Source organism: Podarcis gaigeae (genome assembly GCF_964106915.1).
Source record: "Podarcis gaigeae genome assembly, chromosome: 3".
NCBI classification, from domain to species: Eukaryota; Metazoa; Chordata; class Lepidosauria; order Squamata; family Lacertidae; genus Podarcis; species Podarcis gaigeae.
Window position 1 is genome coordinate 110,164,021 of NC_139680.1, and position 19,231 is coordinate 110,183,251.

At 44.7% G+C, this 19,231-nt stretch overlaps 1 protein-coding gene across 2 annotated transcripts in view; it reads left to right on the forward strand.

Moving 5' to 3' along the window:
* The first annotated feature begins 11,378 nt into the window (after nt 1-11,378).
* Nucleotides 11,379-19,231, forward strand: part of ACYP2 (acylphosphatase 2) — a 63,555-nt gene continuing 55,702 nt past the window's right edge. Inside the window, exons 1-4 of one of the 2 annotated variants that reach the window (XM_083733920.1) lie at nt 11,379-11,602; nt 14,642-14,658; nt 16,669-16,778; nt 18,294-18,634. In XM_083733920.1, coding sequence (XP_083590046.1) covers nt 11,551-11,602; nt 14,642-14,658; nt 16,669-16,778; nt 18,294-18,402 — 288 coding nt within the window. In that variant the 5' untranslated portion in view covers nt 11,379-11,550 and the 3' untranslated portion in view covers nt 18,403-18,634. Of the gene's footprint in view, nt 11,603-14,641; nt 14,659-16,668; nt 16,779-18,293; nt 18,635-19,231 lie in introns of those variants that run through there. The other variant, XM_083733919.1, reaches the window with a different exon arrangement.

Genomic DNA, 19,231 nt, shown 5'->3' on the forward strand with positions numbered 1-19,231 from the left:
CCAGGGTTCGAGATCTGAAAGTGTGAGCCTCATTGGCTAGATAAACCTAACTTCCACATGTTTCTATGGCCACCCCATTTCCATATTTTCTTTGACCCTGGGTATCATGCAGCTGTATGCCAGAGATGTATACTTTTCTATTGCACAGAACTGCTATTTTATGCTTTGAATTCACAAGCATGATTACTATTTTCAGACTGTATAAACAGAAAACAAGTATTTTAAGAAATGCCTCAAGCTCTGCTGTTAACAATAATGCAGAGCTCTGAATAGTTTAAGAGCGGTTTTTGAATTGATGAAGCTGAATGTTTCGGAAACCTATTATTGCTGGGGGCACCACATTTTTTGTTTAAAAAAGGAAATGGTTTAAACTCCCCCCTCTTCTCCCAACAAGCTTCTACTAAGCCACTGGGAAAATGGCAATACCTTCAGTGATAAATATTTCACAGGCTATGAATCAGTACAAAATCCATCTGTCAAGTTTTCACCACATCTTGGTTGCTGTTGGCATGAAAAAGGCGCTGTTGGTTCCTCCGGACTCGTATAACGGAGAGCTTCACATCCTGAGCTGAAAATCCCATCTGCAGAGCTTGCAACCCTAACTTCTTCCTTCTTGTTAAGTGGGAGGAATACCGATTGATAGTATTCGAAATAGCATGGCCACCTGGCATTTCCTGGCATTCAAGCTGGAGAACAAACGGAGCGATCCAAATCTGAGAACTGTGAAGGAAACACAACCCTCCCATTGAAGAGAATTTCCAGCGCTGCTGGTTATCAGCAGGGCAAAACTGTTCACACATTTCTGCACTCGACAGCTTGCTGCTTTAGCTCAACTCACACCAGAGCCATCAATGCCACCTTCCATTTAGGAAGTTTTTCAACCAGCCTACAAGATGTGATGATTCTGAGCTGCATTCTAGGCAAACACCTTCTTTCCATTAATAATTCCTATTACAGTGACTAGGAAATAAACACCTTCTACCAACATCTCATCTGAGGGATGATTCACGCCCTGGCCGGCACTTTCTTGATCTCCTGCCCTCAGGCAGAAGATAGAAGTATGATTAGTTGCACCAACAAGGTAAAGAACAGCTTCTACCTGTGGGCTGTTAGGCTGCTGAATGAAAAGATAACAACAGGGCAACTGACTTTCGGGTTTGGTGGGTGTGCGTCAGTAAATGAGGGGAATTAAGACGAGAGCTGAGGGGGCGGGTGTTCGTGTAATCTCACTGTATACAAGTTGCACAAGTGACAATAAAGTATTTCAATTTCAAATTTCTTTGCATGCTACAATTCCAGGACTCACAAAGAATTAACACTCAACCGTGCCCAGGGATCAGACTGTAAATTACTTGACATTACTTTCCACCTATGGTTAACTTGTCATATTTTCAATTGGAAGGCTTCCTCTAAAATGCTATTTTGGCAAGCCTCCTGAGTGCTAGTGCCTCTAGCCCCCAAAACTAATTTTAACATATCACAAAATCAACCTAGGAAGGTAGGTAAAGGTAAAGGGACCCCTGGCCATTAGGTTCAGTCGTGACCGACTCTGGGGTTGCGGCGCTCATCTCGCTTTATTGGCCGAGGGAGCTGGCATACAGCTTCCGGGTCATGTGGCCAGCATGACTAAGCCACTCCTGGCGAACCAGAGCAGTGCACAGAAACGCCGTTTACCTTCCCGCTGGAGCGGTACCTATTTATCTACTTGCACTTTGATGTGCTTTCGAACTGCTAGGTTGGCAGGAGCAGGGACCGAGCAACGGGAGCTCACCCCGTTGTGGGGATTCAAACAGCCAACCTTCTGATAGGCAAGTCCTAGGCTCTGTGGTTTAACCCACAACGCCACCCGAGTCCCACCTAGGAAGGTAGGCATGAATAAATTAAAATACACCATGGGCCAGAAGAGCAATGTCCAGCCACCTTTGACTGATGGGGTCTGTGTGGAGAGGGTAACAACGTTCAGATTTTTGGGCATTGAATTACAAGAGGTTCTGTCCTGGAGTGTCAACACAAGGCGGCTTGTGAAGAAGGCGCAGCAGAGACTGTGCTTTGTGAGAATTCTAAGGAAAAACCATCTTCCGCAGAAACTGCTGCTTGCCTTCGATCACTGTGCCATTGAGAGTGTGCTCACTTATGGCTTATGTGTGTGGTACGGAAGCTGTACTACCCAGGACAGGATGGGGTTGTGCAGAGTTGTTAAGGCAGCAGAGAGCATTGTTGGCTGCCCACTCTCCATCTTATTGCAGATTTATGCCACAAGGTGCCATAGGAAGGCACTGGACGTAGTAAAAGATCCATCGCATCCTGGTCACTGTCTCTTCGAGCTCCTGCCGTCGGGACGGAGATACAGGACGATGAAGACAAGAACGAGCCGTCTTAAGAACAGCTTCTTCTCCAGAGCGATCTCGGCCCTGAATGGGAAGCCTGGACTTTGAAAGTCATCTAATCTTCCTTGCTGTATTATACTGTATTGTTTTAATTAGTGTTTTTATGGAGCAGTCGAGTAATTTCGTTGTCCCCGAGAGGAGGCAATGACAATAAAGATATTATTATTATTATTAATCCATTATTCTCTCCTTGATAAGGAAATGTCAACCCCTTATCTTTCAATAGCCACCCACCCAGATAGAACCAATAGTGACAATGCGCCTGTGTGCCATCTTCCTTTAGCAGTGAACCTAACTGTTCCTTTGAGACGCATTTCTCCTCTCCCTCTCGATATCTCTACAAGTACAATGGGAAGCCAGATTGCACAGCTTGAGCTGATTCTTCAACCATCCCTGTACACTGCATAGATGGTCCACTATGGGCTGAAGCCTTTGTGCATCCAGACCAAAAGAACCTCTTTCCAGAGTGCTGTGAGAATAAGCACCACTTCATTCTGGTAGACCGATGCCAGCAATTAGCCTGCAGAAATCTGGCGAGTCTGCTAGTCTGTAAACCACCACCTACTCATTAGTTTGCTACATCTTGGGTAGCTTAGTCAGCAAAGCATGAGACTCTTAATATCAGGGTTGTGGGTTTGAGCCCCACGTTGGGCAAAACATCCCTGCATTGCAGGGGGTTGGACCAGGGATGCACAACCAGTAAAATTTTGGGAAATGATATACAATGAATTGAAAAAAAAAGTTTAAAATGACATTTGTAAAAAAAACCAGAAGCATTTTCATTAGGGATTGTAGGACAAGACCTGCCAAGAAAAACAAAGAATTTATTTATGTATGCTACAACAGTGGCAAGAATCTTGATAGCACGAGGATGGAAGAATGAAGAAATTCCAACGAAAGAACAGTGGCAAGAAAAATTGATGAGCTATGCAGAGTTGGCTGAATTGACAAGGACAACTGTGACTTTATGGAAGAATGGGAGCTTTTTACAAATTATCTAAAAAGACAGCAAAATGAACTGGACTCCTTGGCAGGTTTTGAATAAACATACACAAATTTATTGGTTGATAACATGATAGGTAAGGTAAGGATACGTATAACTTTATAACATGCAGAGAATAATATGTGTAGAGAAATTAGAGAGAGGAGCTGAGGGAAGTCCCTGATGGGAGGGGGGAGGGAGAGATGGAAGGGGAGTAGGAAAAAAGGGGGGGAATAATGTATGTGATTATACGGTTTGATAATTTGTTATGTTGAAATTGTTTAATAATTATTTTTTAAAAGGGATGTCCAACCAGTAGATTGTGATCTACTGGTAGATCCCCAGCAGATTCTGGTAGATTGCGGGGACCTTGTCGTGTACAAAAATTATGGAAAAAAGCTAAAAAACTCTGTGCAATCCTCCCCCCGAAAGAGCTCAACAATTCTGGGCAATCCACACACACACACCCCACACACACTCCTCCTCCCTCCAATGACAATGGGTAGATCACTGCCAGTTTTTTTATACTGGGAGTAGATTGCAGTCTCTTGGGAGCTGGTCATGCCTGGACTAGATGATGACCCTCATGGTCCCTTCCAACTCTGTTGTTGTTTAGTCGTTTAGTCGTGTCCGACTCTTCGTGACCCCCTGGACCAGAGCACGCCAGGCACTCCTGTCTTCCACTGCCTCCCGCAGTTTGGTCAAACTCATGCTGGTAGCTTCGAGAACACTGTCCAACCATCTCGTCCTCTGCCGTCCCCTTCTCCTTGTGCCCTCCATCTTTCCCAACATCAGGGTCTTTTCCAGGGAGTCCTCTCGTCTCATGTGGTGGCCAAAGTATTGGAGCCTCAGCTTCAGGATCTGTCCTTCCTTTTTTAAAAAAAATAATTTTTATTAACTGGCCAATCACATCAAATTAAATCACATCGCATCAATTCCAAATTACAAAGCCAAATTTTTAAATTTTGTTGGGGGAACCCATACTTCAAGATCCAAAGGGGGATTCAGATCTTCTTATTACTGCGTAAATGTCCAAATCAGTCCCAATCAGTCCAAACAAAGTTCATAATTCTATCCAGTCTTATCTTGGTGTTTGCACATCATATCTTGTTCATATAATTTCTCTTTTTCCTTTACGATCTCTTCTGTTAGTCTCCTTAAGCCGATAGCAAGTATAATAATCCTGTGTGGATTTCCTGTTCCTCCACTAAGTCCAGATGGTTTCCATATATCTCCTTCGTAGATAACATCACTCTTTCCATCGTAAAATTTGGCATTTGTCGCTCTTAAGTCCCACCGAGGAGTTGATCCACGATATGTAAACAACTCTATTTCTCTCTTTCTCCTCCCAGGCCCAAGAGCTCCAACAATGCCTCCCAAAATGGCGACGGCATTTTTAACTGCGTCATTCCAAAACTCTTAGCTTTCCAGCTTCATCTTGAAACACTGCTTTGGATCGAAAGTTTATCTCCACACAGCCTTAAATCCACAGCTTAAGTCCTTAATTTCCGACTCATTAGGGGAGGGGATTCTTGTTAAATCACATAAAAAAAGGGAAGGCAGGTTTCCCCCCTCCCCCCTCAGTCATTTGTCGTACCGTATCTTGACGTATCTTCTCATATTTTATTCTTGTCTTGTTTTATAAGAGATCTCTTCTGTCAGCAGTCTTTACTCCCCTTTTTCCTTGAAGCATGTGCAATTAATCTCGTCCAAATTGTTTCTTTTAAAGATCCTTGCAACTAGCGGCGCGAATCAGGGATGGCGTCCAGGAGTGCCGGAATCCCACAGGAGGGCTTTGTGCCTAGTGCCCCCACCCCCACAAATTCGGGGGTGGTATAGGGCACAGCAGGCAAGGGCCGTCCCCCCCACAATCCTGGGGGGGTTAAGGAGGCTAATTACCCCCATCATAGCCTCCAAATTACCTCGTGTGGGTTGGAGAGATGTTATTGTCAGCCATCTTCCGATGCGCCACCTAGTGGCCCCCCCCAGGATCTGTCCTTCCAGTGAGCACTCAGGGCTGATTTCCTTCAGAATGGATAGGTTTGATCTTCTTGCAGTCCATGGGACTCTCAAGAGTCTCCTCCAGCACCATAATTCAAAAGCATCAATTCTTCGGTGATCAGCCTTCTTTATGGTCCAGCGCTCACTTCCAAACATTACTACTGGGAAAACCATAGCTTTTACTATACGGACCTTTGTCAGCAAGGTGATGTCTCTGCTTTTTAGGATGCTGTCTAGGTTTGTCATTGCCTTTCTCCCAAGAAGCAGGTGTCTTAATTTCACGACTGCTGTCACCATCTGCAGTGATCATGGAGCCCAAGAAAGTAAAATCTCTCACTGCCCTTCCAACTCTACAATTCTATTATCTCTGGAATGCAAGCATGTGGTCAACAACACTGCGGCTGAATGGGGACTAATTCAGCTACATGCCAGTCAATGCACAGAAATGTGATTCTAGTCCTTATGGTTACAAAAACAAAACAAAGCTCTGAAAAGCCTGCAGACAGTGACCATATGATCTAAAGACCTGGAAGCGAAAAGGATTGACAAGCAATGTCCTTTGATTGTGTTGCATTTCACATTTCTATGGTAAGCTGCACTGTGAGGGTTTGCCCTGAAAATGCGGTTGGAGCTAAAGTAAAATAAAGGTTCACTTAAAAGCCAATAACACCTAAATAAAATGTCATTTGTTCCATTGGTGTCAGACACACAATATTTCAACTTTTGGAGCTGCTGTCCTATGGAAGTGAATGCCTTACGTGAAATCAAGTTGGGGTCTGAAGTTTTCTGTCAATCACAGAATCCACTCAGCAAGATTTGGTTGAAATGCCTGCTGGGAAGAGTGCTAATGCCTCACAATCTTGAGCTGCTAATGAGAGTTTCTTTTGTTGCTTCTGGGAAGAAACACAGGGCTCATGTCGTTAATGAAAACGCATTAAATGGTGTCAATCTTTTGCACTGGCAACCCACCACTACTGAAACCACGACTGGGGCAACCCACACACTTTCCTGTTGCTTTAGTTCTTTCATGAGTCCCATATTTCCCACCTGGTTTGCCATCATAGTGTGAAAAGAGCAACAATTAATCCCCCCATTTCCTAGGAAACAAGTTCTACCATGTACCAATTCTGATGGCTTTAAATAACCCCAAAAGTTAAGCTTTTGGGAATCCAATCTGCAGCAGAACTGCAAACTTTACAAAAGTTTTAGTTCCTTTCTGGATTTATGATCCAGATTGGAGTGTGGAATTTATGACTTTTTACTTAGGATTTTAAAAGATGCTTTTTTAAAAAAAAAAAAAAGGTTGATCACTTTAACAAAAAGCCCCTTCTCATAACATCAGAAGTCAACATCTCTTCTCAAAGGCTCCTGTTGACTGTGATACCCTACAAGGAAGGCATTCAGGAACATACCGTATTTTTCGCCCCATAGGGCGCACCTAGGTTTTTTTTTGGGGGGGGGAATAAAGAAAAAAAATTATTCCCCCCCAGGCTTCCCCCAACCCCAGAACAGGCTGCTATCCGCAAGCCTGCTATCCGCGGGAGTTCCCGCCTGGCTCCCCAGGCTTGCGGATATCTGCCCGAAGCCCAGGGCGCCCTGCTCAGCGCGCCCCAGGCTTCGGGATGCAGGCTGCTATCCACAAGCCTAGGGCTCCCAAGGCTTGCAGATAGCTTCCTGAAGCCTGGAGAGCGAGAGGGGTCAGTGCACACCAACCCCTCTCGCTCTCCAGGCTTCAGCGAAAGCCTGCATTCGCCCCATAGGACGCACACACATTTTCCCTTCATTTTTGGAGGGGGAAAAGTGCGTCCTATAGGGCGAAAAATACGGTAGTTGCCTGATTCCACATGGTGTGTCAAGGAGGAGAAACAGAGCCATTTAATCTTTACACCTTTTAGAGTTGCTTCCCAGCAATGTGCTAGATATTTGAACCCGTACAAAGCCTGAGACAATGATAACTTTATCTGATTCAGATACCGTGACAGAACCCAGGCGTACCTTTCTCCCAAGAGTCACCTCGGACAAATAGGATGTTGATGGACAAAGTCTTTCTTTGTGTCTGATGATGGAAACTCTGCTTAATAATAATAATAATAATAATAATAATAATAATATCTTTATTGTCATTGCCCCCTCTCAGGGACAACGAAATTACTTGGCTGCTCCATCCACCCAGATAGGGCACTCCACTTAAAATCAGAACAACTATAAAAACACTAATTAAAACAATATAATATAATACAGCAAGGAAGATTAGATGACTTCAAAGTCCAGGTTTCCCATTCAGGGCCGAGATCGCTCTGGAGAAGAAGCTGTTCTTGAGACGGCTCGTTCTTGTCATCATCGTCCTGTATCTCCGTCCCGATGGCAGGAGCTCGAAGAGACAGTGACCAGGATGCGATGGATCTTTTACTATGTCCAGTGCCTTCCTATGGCACCTTGTGGCATAAATCTGCTCTAAGCTGGAGAGTGGGCAGCCAACAATGCTCTCTGCTGCCTTAACAACTCTGCACAACCCCATCCTGTCCTGGGTAGTACAGCTTCCGTACCACACACATAAGCCATAAGTGAGCACGCTCTCAATGGCACAGTGATAGAAGGCAAGCAGCAGTTTCTGCGGAAGATGGTTTTTCCTTAGGATTCTTAAAAAGTACAGTCTCTGCTGCGCCTTCTTCACAAGCCCCCTTGTGTTGACACTCCAGGACACCTTCCAATGATAGAAAAACCCAGGAGCAGCCCATTCCATCTAAATATCAGGAAGACCTTTCTGACAGTAAGAGCTGTTTGACTGACTCCCTCAGGAGGTTGTGGACTCTTCTTCATCAGAGGTTTTTTAAGCAGAGGTTGGATGGCCATCTGTCTTAGATGCTGTACTTGAGATTCATTGCAGGCGGTTGGACTAGATCAGGCTTCCTAAAACCTGGCCCTCCAGATGTTTTGAGACTACAGTTCCCATCAACCCTTACCACTGGTCCTGCTAGCTAGGGAGCATGGGAGTTGTAGACCAAAAACATCTGGAGGGCCGAGGTTGAGGAAGCCTAATTAGATTATTCCCATGGTCCCTTCCAACTTCAATTCCATGATTCTATGAAATAAGGTAGGTTCAAATGGCCAATTATTATTATGCTAATTGAATATCTATGTACAGTCGTACCTTGGTTGTTGAACAGAATCCGTTCCGGAAGTCCGTTCGACTTCCGAAAACGTTTGACAACCAAGGCTTCCTGTATCCAATCGGAAGCGTCAGACGTCTGGCTTCCAAAGAACGTTCGCAAACCAGAACACTCAATTCCGGGTTTGCGGTGTTCGGGAGCCAAAACGTTTGAGTCACGAGTTGTTCCGAGATCCAAGGTACAACTGTACACAGTTCTTGCTGCCTATACAGTGGTACCTCGGGTTAAGTACTTAATTCTTTCCGGAGGTCCGTACTTAAACTGAAACTGTTCTTAACCTGAAGCACCACTTTAGCTAATGTGACCTCCTGCTGCCACCGCGCCGCCATTCTGTTCTCTTCCTGAAGCAAAGTTCTTAATCTGAGGTACTATTTATAGCGGAGTCTGTAACCTGAAGCGTATGTAACCCGAGGTACCACTGTATTGGGTAGTTTTGTCTTCCAATGGCAGAACCCAGGCATAGCCCGTAAGAGAGGGATGAGGAACCTGTGCCCCTTCAGATTCTGTTGGGCTGCAACTCCCATCATCCCTGACCATTGGCAATACTAGCCGGGGCTGATAGGAGGAGGTTGCTGGGGTGTTTTGCCTGTTGCAACCCCTCCCCTTAGCCCAGGCACAGCCACACTTGGCCCTCCAGATGTTTTGGGACTACAACTCCCATCAACTCTAGCCAACAGGACCAGTGGTCAAGGATGATGGGAACTGTAGTCCCAAAACATCTGGAGGGCCAAGCTTGGCCATGCCTGCCTTAGCCTATTGCTCTAGCAGTGTACATATTGTACCTTTCCATTGCTCTTGAGACTGTTCTGCTTCATATCTCTTTAATTCAGACATAGGCAAATTCGCCCTCCAGATGATTTGGGACTACAACTCCCATCATCCCTGACCACTGGTCATGTTAGCTAGGGATGATGGGAGTTGTAGTCCCAAAACATCTGGAGGGCCAAGTTTGCTGATGCCTGCCTTAAATTCCTCCTCTGTGTCCAACTCAAAATCAAAATCACCTTTGAAAAAATGGGTCCCATGTACCAGTTGAGCTGAAGGGGATGTTTTCTGTTCCTTTAAAGCTGTCAGTTGCTCCTCTAAAATTTGTTCATGGTTTGACTTGCAATGCATTCCTGGCAGGGGGCAGCAACCAACAAAGCATTTTCCAACTGTCCTACACCAACCATATCTGGATCTCCCTGCATAATATTATTTTGTACTCACACAAAAAACAAACTGGGAGTTTACCCTGCATGTGCTTCAGGAAGAAAACTGATCTTTGTTGGTTGGGAATTTAGTACAGTATGCAAAGTGCGACCTTTGAGTCACCAGGATGCCTAGAATACTCTTTGGGTGTTAGTTAAGGTTATTTCTTTGGTATTGCTTCTAAATTTATCTGATGTCCTCCGCTTCCTCTCAACTCAGCTCTGATTTCTGCTAGAAATATTCCCTAATTTTATCTTCGGATAGTACCTGATTAAATAATGTCAACTAATCATACGCCTTTCTTAAATTAGCCAATTAAATCTGCATACATTTGTGTGTGTGACGTTTTCAGAATTAAGGAAAACACATGCTTTTTTAAATGCTGGGAATTATGTATCAAAGCATTTTCTCCTGCATATGAGAGAGGGCAAGTCTCCCATATTGTGTATACTTTTTAAAAAATACTTATTTTAAAAAAGCAACAGCTGCCAAATTAGTTGGGGGCCATTCTGGTTAATTGGATTATTCATCCATTACTTCCTTACCACTTCCTTACCTAGTATCCAAGGCCCTAAGAATAAGGTATCTTATGCTAACCATGACTGAGCTAGCCCTCTTCCCAGGTTCCATAGCAGATTATTCTGTATAGCCTTCTCCACGATTTTCCCCAACCCTCTTTTAATGCCATCCAAGTTGCTGGCCATCCCTGCCTCCTGTGGAAGTGAGTTCCATAGTCCCACTATTATTATTATTAAAAATAATAACCTGGCACTGAAAATAACAGAGGTGGTGTCAGTAAAAGCTGCCCTAGGAACATGGGTGTGGCCAGGATTTTTGTTGGGGAGGGCAAAGTTTACCACGTTTGTTTGCGGGGTGTGTGTGTGCAGAACCTCAGTTAAAGGTAAAGGGACCCCTGACCATTAGGTCCAGTCGTGACCAGCTCTGGGGTTGCGGCGCTCATCTTGCTTTATTGGCTGAGGGAGCCAGCGAACAGATCATGTGGCCAGCATGACTAAGCCGCGCATGACAAAGCAGCGCACGGAAATGCCCTTTACCTTCCTGCCAGAGCAGTACCTATTTATCTACTTGCACTTTGACGTGCTTTCAAACTGCTAGGTTGGCAGGAGCTAGGACCAAGCAACGGGAGCTCACCCAGTCACGGTGATTCGAACTGCTGACCTTCTGATCGGCAAGTCCTAGGCTCTGTGGTTTAAACCACACCGCCACCCGCGTCGCAGAACCTCAGTTGGTTAAGTATTTTTATTTATGTTTATCAATAAAAATCCCTGCCCCCACTGGGCTACGCCCATGCCTGGGAAATTATTTTATATGCTGGGTACAGGAACGGTTTTCAATGTATGGGCCGGAAAGGGCACTGCTCTACATCAAGTGGCAGGGAGTTCCAAAGGGCAGCCGCCAGCAACGCTAAGCCAAGCGAGCGGGTTCTTTAGCAGAATGTGGATCGGGAGTGAACCCATGAGGGGCCCAGCCTGTATCCCTTCCTCCCTCGGCCACATCCCATCCCTCCAGCAGAGAGCTTGGAGAGAAGTCGAAGCCTCTCCCAACTTCCTTTCTCCTCAGAGAGAAAGGGATGCCGGTGGCGGCTGCGCTCCCGGACTAGGCGGGCGGTCGCTATCCCGCGAAGCTTGAGCCTCCCGACTTTCCGTCGCGACCTCCGCCAGCTGAGGCTGCTGGAGCCGCTCTCGCGTCTTCTCCTCGGCGCTCTCGCTGCCCTTTCCCCACCGGTGACGCTGCGCGGCGGGGGGGGCGGCGGGTTGGTCTCCGGTGCCGGGTCTGGCGGTTGGACGCTTCCCTCACCATGTCTCGGGTCCTTAAGTCGGTGGATTACGAAGTGTTCGGCCGGGTGCAGGGTGATTATTATTATTGTTATTATTAATAATAATAAAGGAGGGGGAGGGGGAGTGTATTCGAATTACCAGAAGAGGGGAAAGGGAGAAAGGGCGCATGCGCGAGGTTCCCTCAGGCTGTGGAAGCTTGCCGAGAGGGGGCGCGAGAAAAGGGAGCGAATTCGCATGCGCGAGCCAGGCGGCGAGTACCGTCGCCTCAGGCGCATGTGCGGTTACGGGCAACGTTCGGAGTTCCTCCGCGAGCCACAAGTGGAGCTCCCCCCCCCCCACCGCTACGCAGGGACTCTGCTGCGCATGCGCAACGTGCAGAGAAAGCGGAAACGTGCAAGGTGGTTGCTTTGGGTATCTTAACGCCTATTGATTTCGTTGCTTCGATTGTAAGAATCCCCCCCCACACACACTTTATTTCTTTCTCGTGCTTCGTTTACTGGTTTCAGGAGGAGCATTTCCCCCCCAGCCTAAGACTGCAACTGTTTGTTTTTTTAATAGCTTAATAGGGTTCTTGTTATTACTGTTATTAAGAAGAGGAAATGCAAGAAGCTCTGCCTCAAAGAACCCTTCAGCGCTTATTTCGTCAGTGACTAACGTTGCACACTGACTGGTTGGCTAATTTAAAGTGTTGGTGCTGACCATTAAAGCCCTAAACGGCCTCAGTCCAGTACAGTGGTACCTCGGGATTCGTTCCGGAGCCCCGTTCGCATCCTGAATAGAATGTAAGACGCGACTGTGTGTGCACAGGTCGCGTTTTGCCACTTCCATGCATGTGTGTGACGTCATTTTGACCGTCTGCGCGAGTGGCTCCATTACTTCCGAGTCGCCGCAGAGCGCAACCCGAAAATACTTATCCTGAAGCCTATTTATCCTGAGCTATGATAGTATATCTGTATATCTGAAGGAGTGTCTCCACCCCCATTGTTCTGCCTGGACTCTGAAGTCCAGCGCCGAGGGCCTTCTGGCGGTTCCCTCCCTGCGAGAAGCCAAGTTACAGAGAACCAGGCAGAGGGCCTTCTCGGTAGTGGCGCCCACCCTGTGGAACTGGAACGCCCTCCCACCAGATGTCAAAGAGAAAAACAACTACCAGGCTTTTAGAAGACACCTGAAGGCAGCCTTCTTTAGGGAAGCTTTTAATGTTTGATGCATTACTGTATTTTAATATTTTTTTAGATGCCGCCCAGAGTGGCTGGGGAAGCCCAGCCAGATGGGCGGGGTATAAATAAATTATTATTATTATTAACATGGGTAATACGGGAGAGTAACAAAATGGAGCAAAGGGGGGAGGGAGATTAAAGACGAGGTGTGAACAGGAGCTGTTGTGCCTGTAGGTTAAAGACATGTTTACTCACAAGCAAATCCTATTGAGTTTAAATGGGTTTGCTCTCCCATTAGTGGGTTTAGGAGGATTACACAATCCTATAGATGCCCACTTTGAAGAAAACCTCATTGAGTTCAATGGGACACTCCCAGTCAGTGTGCATAGGATTGCATTCTAAGGGTGGCGCCAGATGATAAGGGCATTTCACCATTGTGAAGCCACTACTGAAAATTTATTTAATTTTATGTTTCTTACATTTAAATTCTGCCTTTCTTCCATCATGGGACCTCCCAAGGTATGTGGTTCTCAGGCAGTCTCCCATCCAGGGACAGAACAGATCTGAACCTACGGTACTTTGCTTCAGCAAAGTGGTAGAGATTATACAGTGGGAAGACATGGAAAAAAATATCTTCTGTATATAGGATCCATAGCTAAAAGGTGGCCAGGATAGAGAGTGTGTGACTAGATGTGAAGACAATCAATAACATAGAAGTTAAGAATGTATGTACAATGACTTTGGATCCACCATGTATAAAACAAATACTGTAACTTTATATTGTAAGATGTTGCAACTTCATTGTTAAATTTATTTGCTTACATAATTCAGCTCATACTGTATATATGAGTTGGAAACCCAATCCTAATCAAGTTTACTGTGACACATTTCATCCCGTTACATTCAACAGAGTTTCCTGCATTGCAAGTATCCTTAAATTTGCAGCTTTCATCCACAGGTGCTCAGCCAAAGTTATTATGGTGTAAGATACAAAGAATGGTAACCAGTTTCATACACTGGGCAAGATACATCTAAAGAGATATTTAATCCCATTGATTTCACTGAGAAACAAAGCATATGCCATTTAAAGTAATGGGGCTGTCTGTTCCCTCCTGCTAATTGGCAGCAGGAAGCAGGATAATCAGGGAGGAGAATGGAAAAAGTGAATGCAACAGCACCAGGTAGTGGACAAAAATAATTGTGGCTGTTATGTTTCCTGCATGGTACTGACTCCATCCTTTTCCCCCAGCTGCAGAAAACAGGCTAGTCAAAAGAAAATCTTTAAAAATGACATTCTCTGGTCTCAGTTCAGCTCTTGTTGCATATAACTATTCAATTATGTTTATTTTATATATCCTGGCTCAATGAGACTTTCAGGGCAGCTGATACACACATACACAAATCACAAATAAAACCACACAAATGCTGACAAAAATAAATTCTATAAGATTCTTGCAAAAACAAACATTTATTTACTTATTTCATTTTAGATTTACATACATGTCGCACAAACAACTTCAGCAAGTAAGCTCATTAATTCTTACCAACCAAGCAAGTAAAATAACCAGCGAACTTTTAAATAATATAAAACAACTGCAACAAAACCTATACAAGTAGATAAAAATGCCCCCTGCATACGGCTGTGTATCTTCATGAAATTCAGACACATTCATAAAGATCAGTGGCACACAGCTGAGCTTCGTGATGGAAACACACACCCATTTCTACAGCAAATCTATATCTCGCTTGCTACATCAGAGGACATAGGAGTTATTCATAATCATCTGATAATTTGCAAATAGTTATATCGAGGACAACAAAAACTTTGTGGCAAACATGCACCACTTACTATCAATGTTTCTGGCATCCTGTTTCCTGAATATACTAAAATGTTGCTGTACTAGTTTGAATAAAAACATTTATTTATTTTAATGTTATTTTTATTCTTTCCTAGGTGTCTGTTTCAGAATGGTAAGACAACATGAAGTACATCAATCTTTCATCGCTACTGTATCATATTTCTAAGAATAAAAATAAGGCCTGTGGCCTGTACAGAGACCCCAACAGTCTATAATGCCAAGTTTTCAAAGCTAATCTGAACAGTTAAGTATTGTGTGTCTGTGGTATGTGTTTTAACGGAAATCCTTTTTTATAAAATGCAGTAGAACCCTGATTTTATGAAAACTAGTTGTATGAACAATACATTTATGAGCCATCTTACTCAACCAGATGAGAAAAAAGCACCACGGTACGTGTGCATGAACTTTAACTTTGTGCAAAGGTCTCATAGACTTAAAAGTTTTTGCCCCTTGATCTTCCCGTGGCCCATACTCCCAAACATACAGCATGGAAAGATTGCGTATGAGCAACACGCCGTTTTTCACAGTGACCAAGAAACGCAAGCGAACTGTGCTCACTTTCCAAAGCAAAATAGAGATTGTGGAAAGGTTGGAGAAAGGCGAAACAGCAACAGTGTTGGCAGAGGAGTTTGGAATTGGGAAGTCCACAATTTCGCAACTGAAGAAAAACAAAGACACTCTCCTGCATTTTGTCTCAACAATGGGGAGCGAAAATGGCAAAAAGAAGCGGAAGACGATGAAATGCGCAAAGAACTCAACGTTGGAAGATGCTCTCTATGCTTGGTTTTCCCACATGAGAAATATTGGTGAGCCAGTCTCAGGCCCACTTCTATGTGAAAAGGCCTTAGAAATGAACAGGAAATTGAACGGCAACCCTGACTTCAAGGCTAGCTCAGGATGGCTGGCACGGTTCAAGTCTCGCCATGGGATTCACCATCTCGGTGTGCATCATGAGAAGCTTTCTGCTGATCAGCCAGCCACTCAGTGCCTCAAAAAAGAATTTACAGATTTCAAAACAGAGGAGGACTCTGACGCCGAGAGCATTTACAACACTGTTGTTGTTCCTGGACCCTCACATTCGGAAGCTTACAACGCATTAGAAATAGCTCTGCAGTGGCTGGAAGATCAAGAAGAAAGTGATGTGGTACAGCTCCTGTTTTTGAAAAGCCTGAGAGATTTGGCTGCAAAGAAGATAGCGAATTCTCTCAAACAAAAATAAGATCAGAACTTTTGGCAGCAAGAAAAGACAATAATAAAAACTTGATTCTTGACATAGTCCAATGATAGATCTGTTGCTGTTGATAATGCACTGTATGAATGACTGAAAAATAAATCAGTAAGCATTTCAGTTTGTCTTTCTCACTCAAAGCACTGTAGCTGCTGTAATGCTCAAAAGCACAGTTTTCTGAACTTTATTTTATGAACTCCTATCTCCTCAATTAGTTCATAAAATCAGGTTCTACTGTAAATGTGGACACATGTTCCTGTTAAAATACAATGCCCTTGAAAACTGTACAAGGCTCTATTCCTCTATTGCCTCTATTCAAAGCTTGTGGAGGACCAGTGGTCAGGGATGATGGGAATTGTAGTCCCAAAACATCTGGAGGGCCGAGTTTGCCTGTGCCTGATCTTACATCTGTGTTTAATAAGCCAGATACAAAGCAGCCTTTTGGTTTTGTACACAACTCCTTTGCTCTCTTGGTTGCACACCTGGAGGCAAAGCAAAGATTGCTTGCTCACCATAGTTTCCTGTTTTGCTGAACCAGGAAACTATGGTGGGCAGTTTCTACACAAGCCAGGAACCTAAATCGTCATTTAAAAAGTTGGTTTTTGAATCATGGCTTGTTTCACAGCCAGTAACCATAATTTCTTGGTTTGGATGAAACAGGAAACTCTTGAGACTTCCACACGGCATCCAGACATTCTGCAAAGCGAGATATGACTTTTGTGGCCTGCAACTCCATGTCTGTTGGTCCTCTTGAATCCTTAGGAAAGAAATTGTGCAGAAAGAAATGTGATGTTTTAAAAGTGAGCTGAATTATATGATTTCAGATACTGCATAAAAAATGTGTATCTTCTTCTTCTTTCCACCCCACCCCCATTACCCACAACCCTCAACCAGTATACAGAAGATAAAGCTAGGAAAATGGGAGTAGTTGGCTGGGTTAAAAATACCAGACAAGGGACGGTTACTGGCCAGGTCCAGGGTCCAGAAGATAAAGTACAGGAGATGTAAGTACAGCGTTTCCTGAAATGTGTGCTGTGCTGGCTTCACTAACTTGCAGGATTGGTTAAAACGCTTCTGCCGATTAACAAAATGGTTTGGGGAAATGATATTGAAGCTCTAAACTGGACTTCCTCCAGGTCTTAAATGAAGCCATTTTGCTCACTTGGACTTATATTCAACCTTGCGTTAAGTAAGTAGTTTGGTCAAGCCAAGGATGTCTGTTAGCACAGTGGAGCTCCCCCAGTCCATGGCACCCCCTGTATCTGCTCTGGGGATCCTCTGAACCCTCTGGATCAGATTTGGGGATGGCGAGAAGATGGAGAATGTTCCCATTGTGCTAGTGGTAATTTGCACACATGAAACTGTTACGTTGGATACTGCCCTAGATGTGTAAATTACAGAGATTGGCTATGTTGTCACTTCCAGATGACCAGCTTATTAAGCATTCACCCTAATTCATTTGCACGAAGTGTGTAGAGGAAATTAAACAACATTGGCTGTTTATCAAGCATTCATTCTGATTTGTTTCTTGGGGAGGTTTTCCAGCATTGCGTCAAATAATTATTACCCCATACTTTTCAGTGCATTTCCCTGTCACACTTCTTATTGCAAATGTCTGATTTGATTTGATTTGATTATTTATCACATTTATATACCACTTTTATCTTCCAAAAATCTCAGGGCAGTGCACATGATTCTCTTCCCCATTTCATCCTCACAAAAACCCTGCGAGGTAGCTTAGGCTAGGAGATAATGACTGGGTCATTGGCTTCATGGCTGAGTGGGGATTTGAACCCTGCTTGCCCAGTGTTGTGCAAGAGCTCCATATCTGCCTTAATTGTACCACCTGGATTTGCTAGCATATGACTGAATCCCGTCTGAAAATAGCAATGGCTTACAAGCGCCCAGAGACAGAACAGTCTCTCGCCAAATGGTTTCCTATTAAGGGAACAAGCATAATTGCTGCAGCTGTGGCTTCCTTTTATGGAGGTGACATGTGACTTCTGAGGACGCCCACTTTCCTAAACAATCTGAAGTCTGCCCAAGCCCTGCAGAAGGAGGGGCTGTTGATAGAAGACCACCTTAGGGCTTCCATTTGCTAGCCACTGTTAAGGATTCCTATTAAGAGTCCTCCTTCCTTTGTTATATGGGATGTGGGTGGCGCTGCGGGTTAAACCACAGAGCCTAGGACTTGCCAATCAGAAGGTCGGTGGTTCGAATCCCGCGATGGGGTGAGCCCCCTTTGCTCGGTCCCTGCTCCTGCCAACCTAGCAGTTTGAAAGTACGTCAAAGTGCAAGTAGATAAATAGGTACCACTCTGGCAGGAAGGTAAACGGCATTTCCATGTGCTGCTCTGGTTTGCCAGAAGCGCCTTAGTCATGCTGGCCACATGACCCGGAAGCTGTACGCCGGTTCCCTCGGCCAGTAAAGCGAGATGAGCGCCGCAACCCCAGAGTCGGTCACGACTGGACCTAATGGTCAGGGGTCCCTTTACCTTTACATTTTCCTTTGTTATATAGCTGTTTCCAGCTTTCTAAAGTGCAGGAGATAGGGATCTGTGGACAACCAGCCCATGTCTCTTGGCCCCAAGCAAAGGCTGGCATTCAAGGTGGAGTTGGGGTCTGCTGAGCTCCCTTTTGGTTTGGGAGCTTGCTGATGACATCGTAGGCAAGCACATGTGATCTTTGATGAGAAGCTTGGACACAATCAGCTCCACACACACCCATTTGACCATACATCATCAGTAGCCCCAGTCGTGCCTATGAGTCAAGCTTAAGCTATAGGAGTCAGAAGGAACAATGTGCGGACCTTTTTCATTGGGAAATATTGGAAAGCTGTTTGAAGAATGAACTGAATCTGCACCATAGGGAGAGCAGGGGTTCCATAGAGTTCTGAATTCCATAGAGTTGTTTTTGCAAATAGCCTGATGCTTTTCAGATATTTAGACTGCAACTCCCATCAACCGAGATACACATCTGTGTGATTATTTTGCATGATTTGTCCTGCTGTTTTTACTATGGATCAATATTTACTTTGGTTGTGATAATTAATCTAGTGGGTCAAGGAACTCTGCTTGGCACTGAAGTCCCAGCCCCAATCACTGAGAATTGTATTCACACACCCCTCTGACCTCAGAGATTTCATCAGCTGCTGCTCACACGCTTTTGAACAAATCATCAAAAAATGAGGGATAGAAACTTGGTGGGTTTTTATTAAGTTGCACCCCAAACCACATTCTGAATTTCTGCATATTCATGGCATACATGCATTCATTATATAGCAGGCATAGTCAATATGGTGTCCTCGAGAGAATATTTGACTCCAACTCCCATCATCCACCGCCAGCATGGCCAGTGTTCAGGAGTGGTGGGAGTTGTAGTCCAACAACATCAAGATGGTTCTATATGGCTATCCCCAGAAAACATCCTGGATGGCCTGGGATGGATCCTGAATAACT